Here is a 23,314-nt window from a genome sequence, read left to right as displayed (position 1 = left end):
GTTATAGAGAGGCTATCTAATTTAAAAAAAGAAAATCTACTTCTGGTTGTTACACAAGCCCTTGATCTGTTTTTGTTAGGTTATAGTTTATGATTACCTATGGTTTTCCCAAGTTTCAGTTTTAACTTTCATGACCCTTCTTCCACTTTAACAATTAAAATAGCATCACATCACCTTCTGCAGGGCCTGTATAAAACTTGTGTGTTTTTGTTACATTCATTTAACTGTTTAGTTTTATTTTCCTGCAAAGCAAGGTTCGTATGTGCAGTGGGGTCTCCTGTGATAAAAAAAAATATGTTGACATGTCACAGCAGGAAAGGCATGGGTGTAAATGATAATGAATAATAATGAAATGATTTAAATGATGCCTTGATTCCATTTAACTGCTTCAGTTTCAGCATCCTGGCATTGTGCATGCTGTCACACTGTGACAGTGTCATGGTTTACTGGGACAGTTGAATAAATGGAACGCCTTGCCTAAGGACCTGAGAGAGGCCCCCACACTGAACACTTTCAAAAGCATGCTAAAAACACTACTTTTCATAACAGCCTATGGCTAATTTCTTTGCTTTTGTGTGTGTCTTTTGACATTTGTATATCCTGCACTGATTCTTGTATGACTGCACTGAAACCTGTTGATGCATTCTGCACTTACATTTTTATGATTGCGTATATTATTATTATTAACACCTGAGCTTTTCCCACTATAAATCCAAATGTTTGCTGTGAAAAAGACTTATATCTTGGGGGAAACCTTGCATCGTGGTCTAAATGTGGCTTTTAAAAATAAAATTCTCCACACTGCGAGAGTATAATTTAGAGGGGAGAAATAATAAATACATCAATATATCAATCATTTCAGTAACCGTTTTGCCTCTACAATCAGGATACAAATATTAACTGAGAAGAATATCAATCAGTCGTAAAAAACATCATTGGTAATTTGTCTGGTACTGTTCATCTTCCAGATTTCCAGAAATAATAACCTTCATTTCCTCTACACTAATCACAACACTCTCACACTAACCTAAAAACATGCTGGCGATAAAACACTAGCATATAGCAATAGGCAATATTATAAGAGTCAATTGAACAAAACCAAAACCAAAATCCATATGGTTATTACAAGCATGTGTATGCTAAACACTATAAGATGAAGTAATTCATAACTGTAGTAAGCTGTACAACTAACAGAATGTAAGTGTAGTAGAAACTACAGTATTTTCTTCTGTAATGCAGTTAAGTAAAATATATGCTCTCACAAAATAGAGACACAATAAAGTACCTGAGCTGCCACACTGTACTTCCTTGAGTTCATTCAATTGGGGTGGGTTTATTTGAATGTGAATGGTGACAGATTCACTCAGTTCGTTCACTTTTTGGAGCAAAAGTGAAAATAATTCATTGTATTTTGAGTTATATTCATTTGAAAATATATTGAATTGTAAATATTTACATGTTAAGTACTGTTCTGCCATGTCACACTAGTATTACAATGTCTTCCTTTATGTCAAAACTGAAGTTTCCTAGTTTAGTATTTCCGTGATCAGCCCTCTTTCAGACTCTCATTTAGCAGGACAGCCAGGCACTATTGTTGTGTGTCCTCTGTTGCCTTAGAGACAAGGCAGTTCCCTTAGGGCCTTGTGCTCAGGTACACCTGTGAAGACTCTCATATTACTATGGCAGCTTTGTGACTTTGACGACAGTTGGTATATATATATTACTTAAGGGCTGGTTTGGCTGTGAGACCTCCTACATAACAGATCAACAGCAGATCCACCAGACTCAGTGACAGCACCAGGGGACTCATGAACCCCTGTCTGAAATCAAAATCAACAGCAGCTGCGTAAACATTTTTTTGTCATGACTTTGTTTTGTGAGAGATTATACTTTCAGAATAAGTTATATTATTTATTCATATTAATAATCTTTTTTAAATGGGGAAAAACATTCTTCTGCACTTTCATCATACACAGAATTTGGAATGATTTCGTAGATCCCTTTTAAAGCCTCTTGTGACTGGAGCAGAACCAAAACAATACCATCTGTTCTCATCATGCCCCACACAGTCTGCTGATTAATTATTGAAGTGTTGACTAAGCTCCTGTTTCCATAAAAACATAAAGAGTTCCTGAATGATCCATCAAAAGAAAACAACATGTGACTCACCTGCAAAGCACTATTACATTTTCCACACTGGTCTTTTCAGGTGTCGTTCCTGCATAGTGTTCTCACTACCCTGCAGGCTGATGTTTATGCGTTAATGATTTAATCAGGACTGCTTGACTCCATCTTTCTATAGGGAAGTAGTTTAAACATGAAGTAGGCAATCAAAGGGTATTATTATAAAAGTTGCATGGGGACATAACTTTACATTAATATTATTTATATTACTCCATGTTTCTGTTATATCAAGCACTTTGACTACAGAAAATCTCACGTTTGGCATCCATGGGGGTCCATCTTTGAGTAGTAATACTGACAAATCACTTCCTTTAAAATCAAATACTAGACTTTTTTTTAGAGATTTTTATAAGATATTTTGACATAGCTCAACTCTATTTAGCTGTTTTGGTTGTAGGGATGTGGTATTGTGTGTGCGGATTCACTGCCACTATGTTAAGGCTTAGTGGGACACTTAAACAGAGAGGAGCCACCGCTAATGTTATTAGAAATATGTGTGCTTTTCCCACTATGACAAGTCATAATGACTGCTGTCGCAAAAAGTCTCTATAATTTGCAGCTTTCATTGCCTTAGTCTACTAAAAATAGTCTAGTAGATTGCTAACTAAATGCGGCTAGTTTATATGTTCTTTTGTGTCCCTAGCTACAGTATCTCAGGTTTGGACTTTGGATGCTGTGGCTTTGTTTAATGTAACTGGATATGACCTACTTTCACTATCATTCTTGTTCATACACTGATTATTTTAAACTTTAAACAACAGCCACCCGCATTCAATATTTTGAATTTGGCAATGTAATGTAGCACCTCAAGCTAAAAATGTTTAGACAGTGACAGATTTATTAAAAGGTCAGTCTACCCACATTACAAAAACAAAACCAAAAAAAATCATACTTTCTTAACCGCTAGTGATGTCTGGCCAAGCAGCTACTTTCAGTTTTGTGAGCTGAGCTTTGGAGATATCCCTAGATAACCCATACAGTAGTGTGACTTTCTGTAAACAGTGTACCCATTTATTCAGGACAGACTGATAAATGGTTAGGTCTATTTCCTCAATAGACAGTGGATCCAGTATATATAGCCTTGTTCGTTTGGCATACAAATAGTCAAATGATTATATGAAATGGTCAGTAAGCTACTGTTAATGTCTTCTTTGTTAAATCATGTGGTATTTGACTTCATTGGTAAAGTAGAGACCAGCTCATTGCTTAAATGCAAAGAATACATTTTCCATAAAAAATAGAATAGCGCTCACATGTTAGAAAGGGTAATGCATGTATGTGTATTTATGTATGATGGCATACATACAATAAATGAATGTGTGTCTGTGTGAGGGGCTAAATCCTAACCTTTGCATTATTATTAATATTTATCATCACTAAACTGCTGAGTGGATTGTTTTAAACTTTACAGTAACTAAATAGCAGTTAATTTTCAAATGAGAGATAAATCTTTATTTATAAGAAATGATCTCCCTTATAAATCATGTCAGTATCCATGAAAAACACTTGAACTGAAAAATAAGATACGCAATCAAAAAGTAATCAGATCTAATAAGTTACATGACTTTGATTGATCAATTTAAATACTTACATTACTTATTATATTTTAATTAGGGTAACTAGTAATCTGTAACCTATTACATTTCCAAAGTTACCTTCCCAACCCTGCAGGTAAATGGGTCATGGTAGCAGTGACATCAGTAGGTCACAGCATGTTGTGTAGTAGGTTGACTATGAGCTTTACAAAGCTTGTCTTGTGTGCACTCCGGTTACATCTCTAATGCAACCAGAGTTGCTTAAATCTGGTTATTATTTGTGTTATTAAATCATAGTTTTCTCATAGTTTATGCTGTGTGTCATAGTTAAACACATGGCTGATTCAGGCCATGCAGTGAAGTGTGGTTTAAGTCATTATATTTATACAATAATCATTCAATCATTTGTTAGCTCACGTTTTGTTTTAGTTTAGAAATGAAGATTTAGTGCATTTATTTTAAACTCTGCTGAAGTTGTGAACCAATCACCGACTGATGCGCAACTCCTCTTCCCATAAGGCTTTGCAGCAGCTCGGTAGTAGCTGCTAGGCTAGCTGCTTCACTTAATCTGTCAGCCAGCAGCTCAAAGCGGGCACACACAGCTGGGCTCTGCACTCTCCTTTCACAGGTAACGTCACATTTGTTTCGTTTTCTTCACAAAGAGACAGCGTCCAAAGGTCGTACATGAATGCTAGCCGAGGTTTAGAGCAAAAGTGGTGGGTTAGCCAGGTAATATCCGCCACGTAACGTTAATAATGTAATCAAGCCAAGCCGCTTTCACTGTCGGTTAGCGATGGACATAAATCTGTCCTGCTACACACGCTTTTAACAGCTGCAGAGAGACAGGCTGCTGTTCACCTAGATTTAATGTGTATACTACCGGTCAGTGACTCCTGAAGCTACCTCGAAAACCAGTGGAGTTGATGTGGAAATGTTAGCTAACGTTAGCGCTAGCTTGTTTGGCTGCTTATTCGTGATCGCGAGTAAAGGATAAAGTAACTGGGACCATTAAAGTTTGACAGGCACAACTTGGTTAAGGAGCTAGACGCGTTAACCAGCTGCAGTGTGTATTTTTCTCGGTGATTAAATGCAGGTGTTTTAGTGCTTTGAAGTTTGAAGCAACGCAATTTTACCTGGCTAGCTTCACAGCGATAAAAGTCATCCAAGTTAAACCTTAAGAGAGGTGCAACGCCTCAGTCAATAAACCGAGGGATATCGATCAGAGGGAGCTGATAGTTTGCATGACGGGTTATTAATATTGTAGAAATGTTTTGTGGACGTTAACGCGAAATGTCATCATGTGATTGGTTTTATATTCACACATTTTGTCACATTGATGCAGTGTTGTAGTCCTTAAGCTCAACCAACCAGTGAACCCACCTAACAGAGCATTTCATATTGTGTATAAATTCATCATCTGGCCCAGGTGGTCTAACAAATAACAATCGTCCCTTCTGCTGACATTGATACTGTTTTTTAGTTAGTCTGAGCAACTGTAAATGCCAGGTTATTATCCTAACTCCCTGTGGTAATGCTAAAATAGTCTCAGCTTGAGAAGTGAGCGGATTATGATCGTGTTGGATTTGCACACAGAGGAAAGCAGGGACATCCATTAGGACTGAGGGGAAACACAGGCCACTCTGCTCAGCCCCCCCCCCCCCCCCTCTTCCTCTTCACTGTTTGACTGTACTCCTCAGATCAAGAAGTATCTCTCCTTCTCCCACACAGTCCCTATTACTTGACTCTGTCTCTTGAAATGGTAGGCTGAATACGTATTTCTGCATGCTCCATTAATCTAAAATGTCCCCAACAGCTGAAGAAGAACCTCTGATGTGATTTCAACTTGGCGCTTTTAATCAAGGACAGACCGTGCTGCCACAGAAGATATGCTGTCACCGTGCTCCTGAGAGAAGAATGACATTTGTCTCATTTTAATTCCTGGAGCTGCTTCGGGCAGAGTTGAGGCTTGATTAAAAAGCCTGCTGCTCTCAGCCGAGTTGGTCTTTTTCTTAGCCTGTTTCTTTGCTCTGCCGCAGCCTAGCATGCAAACTGTTATGGCACTGGAGGCCAACTGAGTTAAGGGGGACTCTGTGGCAGTACTGGAGGATTAAACGCTGCCGTGGGAGTGGGGACTGGTTCACAAGAGCAGGCCCACAGTGACACACATCATGCTGCAGGGACACTAGGTTCCCTGTTTGAGCCCCCTCTGTGTGGTGCTTGTTTTTTTTCTTTTTCTTTTCCTGCAATCTCATTGATTTGGATGGTTGAGCACAAGGGCTACTTTGAAGGAGCCCACCGGTGGCTGTGGTTTGGCCAAAGCTGACAGACCGCCTGCCAGCTATTGCTGATTTAGTACCCCTGTCCACTGCTACCCCTGCTGCCCCCTGTGCTGTGGTCTCCAGTATGGTGAGTGGAAGCTGTAGGCATCGCAGATGTGGAGCTGAGCCATTGATACCAGCGTAGCTGCTTACTTTTCTTATTTTTTGCTCTGTGGAGGGTTGCCTTCAATTTTTCAAGGACCTTTTTTGTTTGTGTGAAAAAAAAAAGAGACCACAGCCAAGGTCATTTTCTTAAATTTAAACTCCGGAAAGAAGATTGCTCCAGAGGAGGATGAAGCTGAGGAAACAGGTGACAGTGTGTGGAGGGGCCATATTCTGTGTGGCTGTATTCTCACTGTATCTGATGTTGGATCGAGTCCAACATGACCCTGCAAGGCGACAGAATGGCGGGAACTTTCCACGGGTAAGAATAATTGTTGTACTGCTGCTGTCTTGTGTGAGAGCCTCTTTCTGTTGTTTATTTTGGAGCACTTAATTTTTGCATGTTTTGTTGTAATACGTCAGGAGTTGCATGAAAACAGAGGAACTTTTCTCTAAGGCCCAATAGCTGAAGACATTAAATCTTAATCAATCGCATATTGTTTCAACTTAACGTAACATAAAACTAAACATTTATTCATTTTTAAAAAATGTTTAAATTTAAATGTAAATAGACATGTCTAATCATGTATTGTACTGTAGATATCTTTAGGTTGACTGAAATATTTAGCTTGGCTAAAGCAGAGTATTTTTTTTTTTACGACAGATGTCTAGTCTTTCCGGTCTTAAAACTAAAGTCATATAACAGAAAAAATCTTGATTTGCTTAACAGATGTTTTATGATGCTATACAGCTGTGTGATTTGTCATTTCTTTTGTGTTTTTTAGAGCCAAATCTCAGTCCTGCAGAACCGGATAGAGCAGCTGGAGCAGCTCCTGGAGGAGAACCACCAAATCATCAGCCACATAAAGGACTCTGTGATGGAGCTCACAGACACAGGAGCTGTGTCTCCCAGTGGCCACCTGCCCTTCAGGAGTGCCAATGGTTCCTGGGTCCTACCCTTCGATGGCCGCCCCACTTTCCTTGCTGTCAAGCCTCAGGACTGCCAGTTTGCAGTAGGCAGCCATGATCAAGCAGACGTTCAGGTGAGCTTGCTTCACTAATAGTTTGTCTCTAAGATGAAAAGCAATGTGGCTGAATATGTTAAGTATGCTTATTTTTGGGCTTTGTCACATGTGCAAATGGGGTGTTTGTATGTCATTTTTAGATGGTGGATGTGTACTCCCTCCTGAAATTTGACAACCCTGATGGCGGTGTGTGGAAACAGGGCTTCGATATAACTTATGACCCTGAAGAGTGGGACAATGAACCGCTGCAAGTATTTGTGGTCCCCCACTCCCACAATGATCCAGGTGAGCAGTGAAGGCATCACACACACACACACACACACACACACACACACACACACACACACACACACACACACACACACACACACACACACACACACACACACACACACACACACACACACACACACACACAGTGAACCTTTGTTAAATGTTATACATGTCTTAGGGATAATTTAAAAGTCTGTTTCATTGAACAGTTTTTCAAGACGCAGCAAAAAGTGTCTGACTGCTTTTTTTCAGAGGTTAAAAATAGTGTCCTGTCTGTATGTAAAGAGACAACCCTATTAGTGGGAGGCTAGTGTTAGGGAAATCACTCAAAATTTGATTGATTCATTCTAATTCATATTATTATTATTATTAGCATAATACTGATATGTCTGACAGCTCAGCCACAAACAATGGAATTAGACCAGTATTGGCTTTGGAAAACGCTATTTATAGGTTGTATTGACTGTGATTTTATTTTAGACTGACATTTCCATTAAACTTGTTTACCAGCCTGCCACATGCTTGCTAACTTGACAGTTTTGATACGTTGACAGGCTGCAGAGACCTGCAAATTTTGTCCATCAACAATGGAGAATAGACTTCATTCGGAGCTGCATTTGATTAAACTCTGTCGCAAAGTTTTCTTCAGTAATTTGTTATTGTAATTTGTGCCGCATTCTGTGTCCAGGGTTTATAGACTGTAGCGAGGCCAGCTCCCTCTGTAGACACATGAAGGCAGGTTAAACTTGTAATTGGCTCAATCCACTAAATGCAAAGAAAGGTCTTTAAGGGATTTGTCCACTACAGGAAAGCAGGCCAAACAATCAAAGTGACACTATGTTGGAAAGGTTGGAAAGATTAATTACTACTATCTCCAAGCAATGACTCCCATTCACTTCACTACCACCATTTGAAAGGCATTGCTTATAACTGCATAATGATGTGGAACTGATTTCTATAAAATATATTATCTTAGAATATGTAGATAAATATTGGACAGGCTGTGGTACTCTACACTTGAAGTCACAAACAGTGCTTCTTAGTCACTTTCTTTGAAACCACTTTGCTAAATAGCTTTCTGAGGGGAACAGCTCTGCTTGAATAAAATATGAGTCTTATTTTTGATCTGTTGCAGCACTTTTTCCACAGCACTGAGTCTCTTACCTGCCCTGTTTTCTTGGTATCTGCCGGGTGGATAAAGGGGGGGCAGATAGAGGTGTTTTTTTTTAGTTTTTTTTTTTTAGAGATAGTGGACAGTCTGTCTGCACACTGCTGCACAAATTGCTTAGATTTATCTTTTTGTCAGGTTGGATCAAGACCTTTGACAAGTACTTCACAGACCAGACACAACACATTTTAAACAACATGGTGGTGAAGCTGGCTGAGGATCCACGCAGGAAGTTCATCTGGTCTGAGATTTCATTCTTCTCCAAGTGGTGGGAGACTGCAGACATACACAAGCAGGAGGCTGTGCGCAAGTGAGTCACAGTGTAATGAAGCACCCTTTTTTTTTTTTAAAAAGGAAAAGGAAAAAAAAAATCCCTAATCTGACAATTAGTTGAGATTTCTGTGATGCCTGCTGGTCTTACATGTAATACTTAACACAATGGATAATACCCTTTGGCAAATTGTGGATTCTCTAAAAATAGCTTGTTATCTGGTTAATTTGGCTCTCCCTCTTTAGGGCTGGATTATCCTCACCTTTCTTTCTTAATACTCTCTGTTCAACAGACTGATCCTTGGAGGGCAACTAGAGATTGTGACAGGAGGCTGGGTGATGACAGATGAAGCCAACGTTCACTACTTCGCTATGATAGACCAGCTCATTGAAGGACATCAGTGGCTAGAGAGAAATCTAGGTACACATCTGATGGGACAGTAATCCTAACGCTGGCCTCTTTATTTACATTTAGACTTTATGATGCTTAAATGTTTCAGAAGCTTTCTTGTCTCTGTGACATTTTACCTGTAAGTCTAAAGATAAAATGACACCAGTCCACTTAGTGCCTGATAGTTAAATCTTTCTGAGCTCACACAAGCAGCAGGTGTATATCTCAGTGGGTGATAAGATACTTTGTGCTACTTTTAAGTGCTTTCTGCCGAGGAGACTGATTTCCTAAAAGATGCGTGTCTTCCTTTTTATCTGAGCATAATCCTGATATCCTGGCTTTCTGTTGTAGGTATAACTCCTCGCAGTGGGTGGGCGGTAGACCCTTTTGGTCACAGTGCCACAATGCCCTATCTGCTGAAGAAGGCCAACCTGACCAGCATGCTCATCCAGAGGGTCCACTACTCCATCAAAAAACACTTTGCCTCCACCCGCAGCCTGGAGTTTATGTGGAGGCAGGCTTGGGGTGAGTGGACCAGAGCCAGCGATGTCATCTAATTCATGGGCTTATCTTTGTTAAGCTCATTTCCGAATGAGTCATGCCAAATGCCGTGGTCTTTCAAAGTGAGGGGAAAATTTGGAAGGACAACCAGTGCTTAATAGCTTCAGAAGACCCATTTTTTTGCTCTGTTATTTTTTCTCAGAAATGTTTGCAAAAGTCCTGTGAGATGGTAAAAGGTGGAGACATTAAATGTTTTCCCATTGATTGGAAGTTGTTTGTAAGTGCTGGCCAAGAAACATGACCCCAATCAACCAGATGATGCTGTTATAACAATGAACTCTGTTTTTTGTAATGTTTTGGCCTATGACTTTATATTGTTAGTCTCACAAATAGATTTTTTTTCCTGGATTCTATGGGCCCAGGCAAATCCTCATATAAGACATGCCCCTTTTTTAGAATTTTTTGAAAAACACTTTTTAGGAATATCTTAAACCAAAGGTCTGATTACTGCCAAATTGTATGTGGCTCATGATACGGCCAAGATTATATATATAAAAAAAACTAAACAAAAGAAACAGGTGTAGCATCAAACAAATCAGAGTATAAATCAGATATTGTGTCCAATCATGACCAAACTCATGTTATATGCTGTCATAACAAAGTTGAATCATGTGTAAAACTATTTTGAAGTCCCTCAATAGGGGGCGACACCAGTGCCAATATGTGTGTCGGACTGGCTCTGAGTTGGCCATGAATCCAACTTGGTGGATATTTGTAATTAAACTGTTGAAGCTTTCAACTTCTAATGGGCTGTGTTGGCTTGAACCCTGGAATTGCAGCTTGCAGCAGTATTTTCTTTATGAATTGCACATCTGCTGAAGAATTACTGCCCATTTGTTTTTGATGGAAACATCTTCAGATATTAAACTGTTAGATATCATCAGGTTGTCTCTAGTTAGTGATTCATTTACTGTTGAAATGAATTGTCAGTTACTTTTTGCTGTTTTTACGAAGTGATCTCCTGTTTCATCCAGTGTATCTATTGCATTCTGGTCTTTAGAGGCTACTGTATAATATATTGATCTTTGTTGCTTTGACAGATACCGGCTCAAGCTCAGACATATTTTGCCACATGATGCCATTCTACAGCTATGATGTGCCTCACACCTGCGGGCCTGACCCAAAGGTCTGCTGCCAATTTGACTTCAAGAGATTACCTGGGGGTCGGATAAACTGCCCGTGGAAAGTCCCACCGAAAACTGTGGTGGAGGCGAATGTAGCTGAGAGGTGAGGCACGTGGGGGGTTGGTTATACTTTTTGTATGGGAAAGTTGCAGGGTGGAAGTGACAGCTGTAGATCTATCCAGTTGTCTTGCAGAACACATTGTAGTATGTCTGCTAGAGCTAGAATAATAGATAAATCGGCAGAATTGCATATTTTCTCATATTTGCTAGTTGCAGATGTATTTATGTAGCGTATATGTTGGTAGATTAAGTAATGCCAAAGACACGTTTGAGATCAGTCATAATTCAGTAACCAAATTTATTAAAAAGATTTGGGGTTACCTGATCCATCTCTTTCGAAGGTCATAGTGATTTCCTAAAAATCCTGCAGGACAATTTGGATGCTAAGAAATGTGTCCCCTAATTTCCCCCCTTTTCTCTCACCTTTTATCTCAATCAGGGCAAACCTGCTCCTGGATCAGTACCGTAAAAAGTCCAAATTGTACCGCAGCAAGGTCCTTCTTGTCCCTCTGGGGGACGACTTCCGCTACGACAAGGCCCTTGAGTGGGATCAGCAGTACGTTAACTACCAGAAACTGTTTGACTACATGAATTCTCACCCGGAGTTGCATGTACAGGTGAGAGAATAATTTGTCAACTGTCACAAATAGTGTCACCAAATATATATGTTTGCAGCTTTTTTCATAGTTTGTGTGCTTCTGAGCGCAGTGTACCAAGTATGGCAGTGTACAACCTTTCTTGTGGTAATGAATCATGCAGTGGTATTGCTGATAGAACAAAGAATCTGTCAAGGCTCGATGTTTGGTTCTGAAGATGCCATGTAAGATGAAAGCAGCATGCATAATAATGAGAGACTTTCTTTTCTTTTGTTCTGTTCAGCTGTGCTTGAGTAAGGTCTTGTTTTTTTAACAACATGTCATCTCTCTCTGGCTGCTCCTCCAGGCTCAGTTTGGGACTCTCTCAGACTACTTCAATGCGGTATACAAAGCGCATGGAGTGGCCCAGGGAGTTAGACCTGCAGAATTCCCAGTGCTGAGTGGAGATTTCTTTGCCTATGCAGACCGCGAAGACCACTACTGGACTGGCTATTTCACATCTCGGCCCTTTTACAAGAGCCTGGATCGTGTGATCGAGTCACACCTCAGGTGGGCCTTACTTATTCATACATCACTAATAACTTGACACCCACAACCTGGGGTTTGTTTATAGTGCTTCAGTTTTAATAGGGAGTTCTACATCTACATCTTGTTTGCAATGCAAATGGTTGCTTACTAGGTTAAAGCACCAGCAACATCCTGTATACAAATAAAATGCAGGCAGTCTGGATCAAAACACACGATTGGAACTTGGTATGAAAGCACTAGACAACAGCTACATCTAAGTTATTAATGCTTTCCGTTACTGTTTAAAAGAATCTAACATCAGTGATTTTCGTGAATACAGCAGGCAGGAAAACAAGCCCGTATTTTGAATTATTTGACAAACAAAAAGGTTTATTTTATATCAGTTGTATTTTTCTAAATGATGTTCATGTCATCAGAAAAGAAATACTGAATGGGCTTTTAATGCTCATCTGTCTTTGGTCAATGTCTCCTATATCTCCCTTCTTTAAACTAAGGCTGCAACTAATAATTATTTTCTTTATCTATTAATCTGTCGATTATTTTCTCAATTAACTGAATAGTGGTTTTGTTATATAAAGACAGGAAAAGATGAAAAATATTGATGACCGTTTCCATAAAGTACATGTTTTGTTTTGTCCCGTCCAACAGTCCACAACCCAAAGATACAGTTTACTGTTCCGGAGGACTAAAGAAACCACAAAATATTCACATTTGAGAAGCTGGAACCAGAGAATTAGGGTATCGTTTTTCTTAAAAAAATGACTCAAAATGATGAACTAATTAAGTAGTTGCTGATTGATCTTCCGTTAATCGACTTGTCGATTAATCGACTAATTGTTTCAACTCTACTTTGAACGACGAATACAAAACAACCAGCCAAAACCTAACGTGCACATTGTTAATATTAACAAAAGGGTGTATCCATATACAGTGTTTCCCCTTGGTTGACTGCTTTGGGGTGGCGGTGTTGGCTCTGTGTTTGGGGGGGGTTGGTACGTGTGCTTAATAGAACTAGGGAGAGACTCCGCAGCCACACATTTCTCCATTCTGTTTTTCTGTTAAGCGTCATTAGGTTTGGCTACCCCATTGTCGCTATCTTCGGGGCTAACCACCTTTACTTTTCCAGCAGTTGATGAATCAACAGACGAGATTTTTCCTGGTCTTGAGAAGCTGCTGCAATCTACAGTGTGCACAACACACTGTAGATTGACGACTTACTGCTAACTTTTTTCCTCTGCTCGCATTCACATCACTTTTCTGCTGCTCACTTAACTCATTCAACCACACTCACTATGCACACAATACGCACTGCCATATTCCGTAAAAGGAGCTACATTACCAAGAGTTTCAGCGGGAACAACACAGACTTTTGTAACAGCGCTACACAGAGGCTCCTGAGTGCTATGATTTATGTATAAATGGATATTTGATGTTATTTTTGGCATTCAACATTTTTCTTTTTGGCCTGTACAGTTATTTGGGAAACACTGATGTATGTTTGTTGCATGAAAGCCTGGTTTGGATGGTTTGCATGTTCCAACAGTGCGTTTGTTTTGGAACATGCAAAATAAGGCTTGATTTACATTATTTGTGAACTTCAACTTCAGTCTCTCAACTTAAGAAAAGAAATAAAAACTCTCCAAGGAAGCATAACAATTTAAAAAAAATAAATAAAAAAGTTAAATACTAGTACAGTTAAATACTAGCCCCAGTTATGTGACCATTTTTAGCTGACTGACTAAAACTACTAAAATCTTACTGAAGCATCTTTGTTTGTGTTTCAGGGGGGCAGAGATCCTCTACAGCTTGGCGGTAGCCAATGCTCGACATGCAGGCATGGAAGGACGCTACCCGGTCTCAGATTATGCCCTGCTTGTAGATGCAAGGCGCTCTGTTGCCCTCTTCCAGCATCATGATGCTATCACTGGCACAGCGAAGGAGAATGTTGTCATTGACTATGGCACCAGGTAAGGATCTAGATTTAAAGAAGAAATTACAGTATGGATTGGATAGATTGAATTCTTTAAAAAATTAAATAGGACAACTGTGCCCTTCAACCTCTGTCTGTGTGGCCGTTTTATACTTGCTTGTTCAGTACTTTGAAGCAGAATAACAAGCCGTCTGCTGAGACTGCTGCTGAGCCATTGATTCCCCCCCCCCCTCCTCCCTAGATTACTGCGTTCACTCATTGGTCTGAAGAGAGTAATCATCAATGCTGCTCATTTCCTGGTGATGAAGAACAAAGAGTTTTATCGCTTCTACCAGACCGAGCCTTTCCTGGAGACGGTAGGGGGAAACATGTGGGGTGACCTTCTGACACCACATAATGAACTGGTTGCAAAACATGCATATTTCGGATTTGTTTAAGTATTCACTGTGTTCCTGTGTTATATCTCTCCCTCGGTAGGATGACAGGCGAGCTACTCAAGACTCTCTGCCTCAGCGCACTTTAATCGAGCTGGACCCAGCAGGGCCGAGGTATTATCTGCATCCCCTCGCATCTTTCATTCCCCCTGCCTCCTCCCATGACTACTCCTCCACCATCGCGTGCCTGTGATTGCTTTTTTTTCTCCTCCCTTTCTTGTTACCAGGTACCTAGTCCTGTTCAATCCCATTGAGCAGGAACGACTGTGTGTGGTGACTGTGTTGGTGAATACGGTCAGGGTGAGGGTGCTCACTGAGGATGGACAGACCCTCCCTGTGCAGCTGAGTGCTCAGTGGAGCTCTGCAAGTCAAATGAGTGCAGAAGTATTTGAGGTAAGACGTTTGGCACATCTTGATGCAAAATAATTAGGCATATGTACAGAATCTGAGCTAAGTTGATTAGACAAAAGTGCTTACCAAATGAATATATTTAATGTAGAAAAAAAAAAGAAAAGTACAAAACATGGAAGAGAATTTGCAGTAAAAAGATTTCTGCACAGTTATGTGCCTGAAGTCTTCTCCACCTTCCCTTTTGATGTCTACCTGCAGCCAGCACGAGAACAGATTCTTTGATTCAGACCTATTGTTTGAGCTCAAATCATAGCGAGAATCTAAAGTAGAAAATGCATGACATATGCTTCTGTAGACTGTAGATTAATTTATTTCAGCTCAGATAAATCCACCCACAGAAAACAATGAATGAAAATTCAACTGAGAAGTACAGTCTCATTAACACCATCTCTCATCACGTTTTAATTACAGCACAGTTTTGCTAATGTGAAAACGCTTCTTACTTTTAATGTGAATGCCATGTGGGCAACATTTGACATTCCAGTTTAAAGGGCCAATGTGTAACATTTAGTGGCATTTAGGGTGAAGTTGCTGATTAACCAAATTCCATCTCTTCCCCCTCCCCTTCCAAGCATGTAAGAGAACCTATGGTAGCTGTGGAACTTGTGTGGGTGAAAAAAATGTGAAAGGCTCTCTCTAGTAGAGCTACTGTTCGGTTTGTCCGTTTTGGGCTACTGTAGAAGCATAGTGGGCTATATGGGAGTGGATCCGCTCCCTATGTAGATATGAAGGCTCATTCTAAGGTAACAAAAACACAACAATTCTTATTTTCAGGTGATTATACACTAATTAAAACATACTTATGAATATTATATTCCATTTCTGCCAAGTTCTCGTCAACTAAATGCCACTAATTGTACACACTGGTCAAACAATGACAATGAAGCAGAAAATGTAAACGTTCATTATCCTTGTGCGTATGTTTGCTCTAATTTATTCAATCACTTTTGATCCTCTGTCCAGGCGACATTCATGGTGCGTCTGCCACCTGTGGGTCTAGCTGTGTTCCATCTTTATGACTCTCCTGATTCGCCCATGACGCTCCGCTCCGACACTCTTCTCAGGCTGTCTGGACGGACCGCAACTGCCCGGGCTGTGGACCCACTCCCTGTCCGTTCTCAGCAGGCAGACCCTCAGACCTTCTACATCAGCAGCCAGTCTCTCACACTGGGCTTCTCTGGCACTACCGGCCTGCTGGAGGTTTGTGTTTTATCTTCTCTGACTCCTGTGGACTTTATATAAGGATCTTATCATATGTTTTTTTTTTTTCTCCTAAACTTTGATCTTCAGGAGAAAAAAAGAGCTTTATTTCCCAATAAATCCAGGCAGTTTGATCTAAGTGAACATGGCATGTCTTATTGCTACTCAAACATCCTTTCATCTCTTTTCTAATTCTGTTTTTTTTTTTGTTGCCTCCTGTCGTCTTTCTTCCTCTTTACGGCTTTTTCATCCGCAGAGTATCAAGCGCAAGGATGATCCTCAAGAAGTGAAGGTTCAGATGCAGTTTGTGGTTTACGGCACTCGTCCCTCGAAAGACAAAAGCGGGGCTTACCTCTTCTTACCTGACGGCAAAGCAAAGGTGTTCACTCAGCTGTTGAATCTCAGATGTTTACTTGCTTCTCATCAGCTTTTGATATATCCTCCCATGTGTATTGCCTCATTGTATGATGCTGAGGAGCTGGGTGTTGCTTCATCTTGTCTTGATTTAAAGACAACAGAATGCACTGTAGTGTAGAGTTTGTTGTTTCCATATTCTTGTTACTGCTGCTGCTCCCATTTTTAACACTTTGTCTGCTTATAATACCGCCTCTCTCTTCCTGCTTTCAGCCCTACAACCAGAAAGAGCCACCTGTGGTGCGTGTTGTTGAGGGCCCTCTCTTCTCTGAGGTGGTGGCACACTACCAGCATTTTCAGCAGGCCATTCGTATACACAATGTGCCAGGTAATAAAGGCACAAAACAGTACAATGGAATGAGTTCAAATAGCTTCTCCAAAAAGCTTTTTATGTTCAGTTTAAGGCACCAGATGGTAGAATATAACATGGACTAATAGGTTTGACAATATGACAATTAAATGATGCACTTTTTCTCTGTCAGCTGATAGTGTTAGATTTTGAGCAGGCTCATACTATTAAGCAATAATTCTTTATTTTACAGATCTTTGAATTTCATATGCAAATTTTATTTTTTGCAGCTATTTAACTGTCAACTTTTAGGACATTTTACACAGAGGCTGCAATTGGGTACAGACAGAAAATAGTGTTAAGTTAGTTTAGTTGATAAGGGCCAGGGGTCTCATTCTTAACAACTCTATACTCATAAAACAGGGCTTGATGAGGCATACGCTGCTTACCATGCAAAAGTTATGATCTATAAAAACAAACTCGACTGAGATTGTGTTCACCTGTACGTAAACTCTGATCCATGCATACAAACATTTTGGATATAGGGGAAGCTGGTGATACAAATGGTGAGGTGGTTAATTGAAGCCGAATGTTTAATGATTCCTCTGACATCTAATTTCACTTTTTATCAAAGGTTAATAATAGATCCACGCTACCTTTAACATTTAAATCAGCAGTGTTATCTGCACTTGTGCCTGCCATAACTATTCTGCAAGCACCATTCAATTTGAAAAGGTATAATAAACTCAGGAGTTAAATCAAAGTCTGCTCAACATTTCAAAAGCGCTGTCTCTCCAGAGCGCAGAAGAGAGGGTCACCTGTGGAGCAGTACAGCAGCTGTTGAAATGAATGATGGCAGATGGCAGGATTCAGAAAAATACAATATTAATATACTGATTCCTTTTCACCTCAACCATGTAAATTAACTAGCAAATAACATAAAGATTTGCAGAACGGAGTGCTAATAGATTTTTTAATATATCTTCTAATACTGTGCATATATCACCAGGTATGGTTTTTAGTTTTCATGTAGGTTTTGGTTGTAAAATCGCTGCAGTGAACACAACTGTGCTGTCAGGCACACATAGCGTGCTGGAGACACTGCAGTGTCTGCCACACACACTACCTTCTGCAGTCTTCACCACCTGCACTCATACACAGACTGTGTAGAGAAACACCTGCCTGCTGGATTTTGGAGTAAATATAAATCAGTATTAATTGTATTGTAGATATTGAATGTGTAGTGTAAAAACGACTTTCAACTGGTTTACTGGGAACTGGGCTGTCCAGTAATACCTCAACCAGAGATGTCTGACTTTACCAGCCACAGGAGTGTTAATATAAAACTAAGGAACCTGTAAATAAAGTTTAGTATATTTCCAAGTTATACAGTTCACATCTTTTCCATTCACTTCCCTCCATGGACTATTTCTATGGTTTTATATTTTTAGGTGTGGATGGCTTGTCTGTAGACATCAGCACCATGGTGGACATCAGAGATCAGACTAATAAGGAGCTGGCAATGCGACTGGTTACTGACATCCAAAGTGGAGACGTCTTCTACACAGACCTGAACGGCTTCCAGGTCAGTACCAATCTGGACAGCTTTAAGCACTTCAGGATTAAAACAATATATTTGTCAGATTATGTGCGCGGCAAGTAGCTGCTAACCTCTTAATCCCAAATTTGACAGATTGTGTTGTTCTGTGTCTGATCCACCATCTTGTAGATGCAGCCTCGTCGCCACTACCTAAAGCTCCCTTTGCAGGCCCACTTCTATCCCATGCCCAGCCAGGCGTACATCCAGGACAGCAATCACCGCCTCACACTCCACACAGCTCAGTCTCTGGGTGTCAGCAGCCTGGAGAGCGGTCTGTATCTTAATACCTTTTTCATTCAGTTCTGTGCCGTTTCTCTTCATTTAGTTTATTTAAAATAAAAGTTATCTTTGACATGGATGCTCTTTTTCTTTATTTACCGCCTCTCGTGCTTTTATTGAGTAGTATTGAAGCACTTCTCTCTCCCTCGGTGCGGTTTTCACAGAGCAGATCAGTTCATACCCTTACGTTTTTTTGTACTGGTCTAATCCTTTTATCATCGTTATGTGCATAATGGAGCTTTTGTACATGACGAGTAGCTCCAAGTGTTTGTCTTCATTGACTGATGTCGGAAAGTTCAATACCACAGGCTTTGCTTTTAAACCCCCTGCTCCCCCTCTTACTTCTCCCTCAGGCCAGCTGGAGGTGATTATGGACCGGCGACTGATGCAGGATGATAATCGTGGGCTGGGTCAGGGCCTGAAGGACACCAAGAAGACAGGCAACCGCTTCAGACTGCTGTTGGAGAGGAGATCCATGGGCAACAAGGTCAGTGAGACGACAGCGAAGGTGGTTATTGAAGCTGTGCAGCTGCTCTTGGAACTGAAGCATAACACGTGTGACTCTGAGGCGCTGAATGTATTTCTGTAAGCCCTGTGAAATGTCGCTGCACTGAACAATGTTTCGTCCTTCATTAACACCTGTCTTCATATCTTTATTTTTCAGTACTCATTACCTCCCCATCTGTGTTTTTGGTTTCCTCTCCTCTCTAATTTTGTTTTCCTTCTCTTTTGCTTGTCCTCCATAACCTTCAGCATGATGGCGTCTTTGCCAAACTCTCCTCCTTGTTTCATTCTTTCCTCTCCAAAATCTTGAGTGACGGAGTTCAAAAGGTAATGTTGCCTTGGCAACAGTGAGGATGCTTGTTAGCCAGCATCATAGTCTGTGCTGTAGCTCCAGTTCCTACGCTCCTCTTTTATTTATTTATTTATTTATTTGCCTCCCTCCACCTCGTAGCTGTAGCCAAACCAGTCCATCTTTAGGACAGTGCTATTCAAAGTAACAAATGGTATCATTTATCAAGGAAATGAATACACATGAGCAGAGGATGGGAAGACATTGGTTGCAGTTTTATCATGCAGCTCTTTGGTGAAACTGCTGATGGTAATGTGGATGAAGTTCAGGCCTTCTACAATCCTTCATTCGACAAAACATTTCACATCACGCTTGAAACACTGTAATGCTCTTAATTTAAAATTTGTTACTACAGTGCTGCAGCAAACCTAATATTAAAGTGATTGGTGCTGTCTGGGTGGACTAGAATTAGAAACCTCCTATTACAAACTAGCAAAACGACTAAATGTAGAGGTTGTTGCATGAATGTCGTAATAGTCCAGCTGTCTCTCCTCCAGATGATGGACAGTGCAACAACTACCTTCCCGTCGATACTGAGTCACATGACAAACGCCGTCCTGAACCACGAAGTCTTGGCACTGCCCGTCCTGCCAAAAAGGCGCGGCATCCCTCCTCTGCAAACCTTCGCCCCCCTCAAGTCCATCCTTCCTTGTGACTTCCGCCTGGTGAACCTGCGCAGCATCCAGAACGAGGTGAAGAGTCAGGAACAACAAAACGGATCCAAGTAACACTTTATTTTTGGCCTTATTCTGTTTCTACTTTGGAACTGACATGTTTTCTGTATGTGCGTTTGAGCAGCAGGACCCCCAATCTCCGTCTTCATACACAGCCTTAATCCTGCACCGCCTTGGGCTGGACTGTGGTCTGGAGGCTCAGAATCTTGGCTTCAACTGCACCACCACACAAGGACAGGTGAGGGTAGAAACACGCACAACATAAAACATAATGGTCAGCTGTATTTTAACCCCTGATTCCCACTCACTAACACTCCTGTCCCCTGTCTGCAGCTGAGTGTATCAGGAGTTTTCAAGAACCTGGACTTGCAGCTGCTCCAGCCCATGTCTCTCACTCTGATGCACGCCGGCACACCCCTCTCCAACGACTCCACCATCAGCCTGGATCCCATGGAGATCTCCGCCTTCAAGCTCAAACTGCGCTAAGAGCCGTCCTGACTTAAAAAAAAAAAAAAGGCAATAAAAACCCACCATTCTCCTTGGACCAAGAAACCAGACCTACGCTGGCCACAGGCTGGCACAGAGGGGTCCGAGGGATCTTTCTGTTTTGTCAAGCGTACATGCAGAACCACAAACACTACAGCCTCGGAGAGGAAGGGTCCACTGTAACAGGACGGACTGCACAGCAGGGGGCAGGCAATAGCTGTTACCGTGGACGACTCCGACAGAGCAGCAAACCCGGGTGAACTTGCAGCTGTTCCAAAACAACAAAGACTGCCACGATCAGATACAAACCGGGTGTCTGTTTACTCTGCCATGGAAAAATTAAATCTCATTTAGTTCTGCTTTGTAAGAACTTTTTCTATCTTTGCTCCATCCTGGACTGAACTACTGAATGTAAATATCCCATATGACGGGGAGGGGGGCGGCCTGGGACTCGTGCCACATCAGAGTGCAATTTAAAGAGCTTTATTTGATGTATGGGTTTTTAATTTTGTATGTACGCAGTGAAGAAGACACATCACAGCGATTTTTTTGTTTTTGTACCTATCAATGTAAAGATGACTGCACTTAATTGTTTAGTTTTTTTCCTGACAGACTCGAATGCAGCACAGTGAATGTGCGGTCTCTTCATCTCAACTCGACCTAGAGACCCGAGCTGTGGCTTTATAAGCTATAGTATGTCTGAGTCAAAGAGTCCCACGTCGGTCACTGCGTGATAACAATGTGATCATAAATCATATCGGATGACTGTTTATCCTCTGTCCAGCGTTTTTTGCTTGTAGATAGTCTGAAGACTCTTTCCCTCCCATCTTTTTATCCCCTCCTCTCCACCCCTCCTCCTCCTCCCCCCCCGAGAGCTTCCTCTTTGCTGATGAGAACACTGTGGAGGGTCTGCATTTCAAAGCCCCTGTCCATCATTCCTGTGCTTGAACTTCACTGCTGAGAGGGCATTTTTGTTGCTGTACGCAGTAGAAGGTTAGATGAAGACTATACCTCATATATATACCATGTGGCAGATATATTGGTATGTGTGTGTTTGTAGAGTGTTGATGTGAATACTGGAAAGGGTTTTTTTTTGTTTTGTTAAGGGTGTATCAAGGTTTCATTGTACACTATCAGGGACCATTCATAGTACTGTTAGGTGTTATTCGATAAGTCTGGGTGTTGGCGTCGAACTGTGGGTCTTATCATTGCACAAAAAAAGCGGTTTCCCATTAAAGATCAGAAGGTAAAGGGTCATTTCACACAAATTACAAAAGTATAGTGTAATGTGGACATGAAGATAGTTTTGAGATCTATCTAGGGCTCCAGTTTGGGATTATTTTCAGTATTGATTCACTGTTAAATTCATACAATGTTGAAAAGTTGAGAAGTACTGGAGCTCAAGGTGATGTCTTCATGTTGTCTGTTTGCTATAAATAAAAAAAATCAGAACTCAGATATTTGAGTCATAAAGAGATGAAACTGAAAAGTAGAACATGCTCACATTTGAAAAATGATGGACCACAAATCAAACGACTGCTCATCTGTCAGCTGACTTTAATTAGGACTGCCACTAACAGTTATTTTCATCATTGGTTAATCTGTCAATTATTGTCTTGATTAATCAACTCGTCTTTAAAATCTGAATTGAAGTTTGGGTGAACTGACCCTTTTAAAAAACAAACCAAAAAAAAACTGAGCTGGCTCAAACCATACACAGAAATCCTCAACACACACCCACACACACAAAAAAAGGTTTCTTCAAATGAGCTGCAGTTCTTCTCCGCAGTGCTTCTTATCTCGTGGCACTCAGCCTTCTCTGGTGCATATCTGCCTTCACACAGCTGTGGAGGATGTTGTCATCTGTGTCTGACGCTGAGGCCGGACATCTCACAGCCCACCTGTGACACACTTTGTACTGCCCCACTGTGTCATTATTCATCTTCCACATGAGGTCTGCTGCCCCGTTGCACTCCTCCTCTGGCCTGATGTCTGGTCTGCCATCGCTCAACACTTTCTCTCTCTCTCACCTCCCAGCTGTTCTAAAGACCAGACTTCACTGCATCTTGAATTGCACTTTTTCCACTTGTCTTGTTATAACCTTCACACCTTCTTTTCCTGCTGTCTTTGCTGTGCGTCTGAATTCTCGTCTTTTTTTTCCTTCTTTTAAAAAAATGGGATATCTGATGTAGCTCTGTTTTCCCCCCGTTTGTTCAGAGGTAATATATGAAGGCAAACGATTTCTCTTCTGCATTTGTTAATTCATGAAAGATGCAGAACCACAGAAGAGATGGAAAGTGAATAAAAAAACAATATACAAAAGATTGTGTTCTTTAGAAAAAAGTATTTTTCTAGTGTATTTTCATCATGCTGTTCTTCAGTCTTCCTCAGCAAGAGAGTTGAGAGTTTGATCAGTTGTGTGTCTGTAGGGGGAAGCATTGAGTCAGTGTGAGCTGTACAGTCTATAGATGCTGTCATTCTCTAAGTGCAAGTGATAGCCCTTTTAGACTGTCCAATGTTTCACTCGTCAGTGGTTGTTCTGCCACTCAGGCGGCCTGTCGAGGAGACATGCTGACCTTAGGGGATGATGCCAGTGGAGGCCCCCTGGG

At 40.9% G+C, this 23,314-nt stretch overlaps 1 protein-coding gene across 1 annotated transcript; it reads left to right on the top strand.

Moving 5' to 3' along the window:
• The first annotated feature begins 4,243 nt into the window (after positions 1-4,243).
• On the top strand, positions 4,244-22,994 carry man2a2 (mannosidase, alpha, class 2A, member 2). The gene is made up of 23 exons (XM_062420153.1): positions 4,244-4,347; positions 5,533-6,461; positions 6,925-7,182; positions 7,305-7,449; positions 8,744-8,915; positions 9,169-9,296; positions 9,618-9,791; positions 10,868-11,054; positions 11,451-11,628; positions 11,954-12,156; positions 13,920-14,102; positions 14,307-14,421; positions 14,543-14,613; positions 14,727-14,892; positions 15,874-16,110; positions 16,367-16,489; positions 16,738-16,852; positions 18,265-18,398; positions 18,543-18,684; positions 19,046-19,179; positions 20,043-20,237; positions 20,344-20,457; positions 20,553-22,994. Exons 2-23 carry the CDS (start codon positions 6,330-6,332, stop codon positions 20,703-20,705), a joined length of 3,459 nt encoding a protein of 1,152 aa, XP_062276137.1. The 5' UTR covers positions 4,244-4,347; positions 5,533-6,329; the 3' UTR covers positions 20,706-22,994.
• Positions 22,995-23,314: the final 320 nt, after the last annotated feature.

The sequence above is a fragment of the Scomber scombrus genome, chromosome 6 (assembly GCF_963691925.1).
Source record: "Scomber scombrus chromosome 6, fScoSco1.1, whole genome shotgun sequence".
NCBI classification, from domain to species: domain Eukaryota; kingdom Metazoa; phylum Chordata; class Actinopteri; order Scombriformes; family Scombridae; genus Scomber; species Scomber scombrus.
This window is presented reverse-complemented; position numbering and strand designations above follow the sequence as displayed.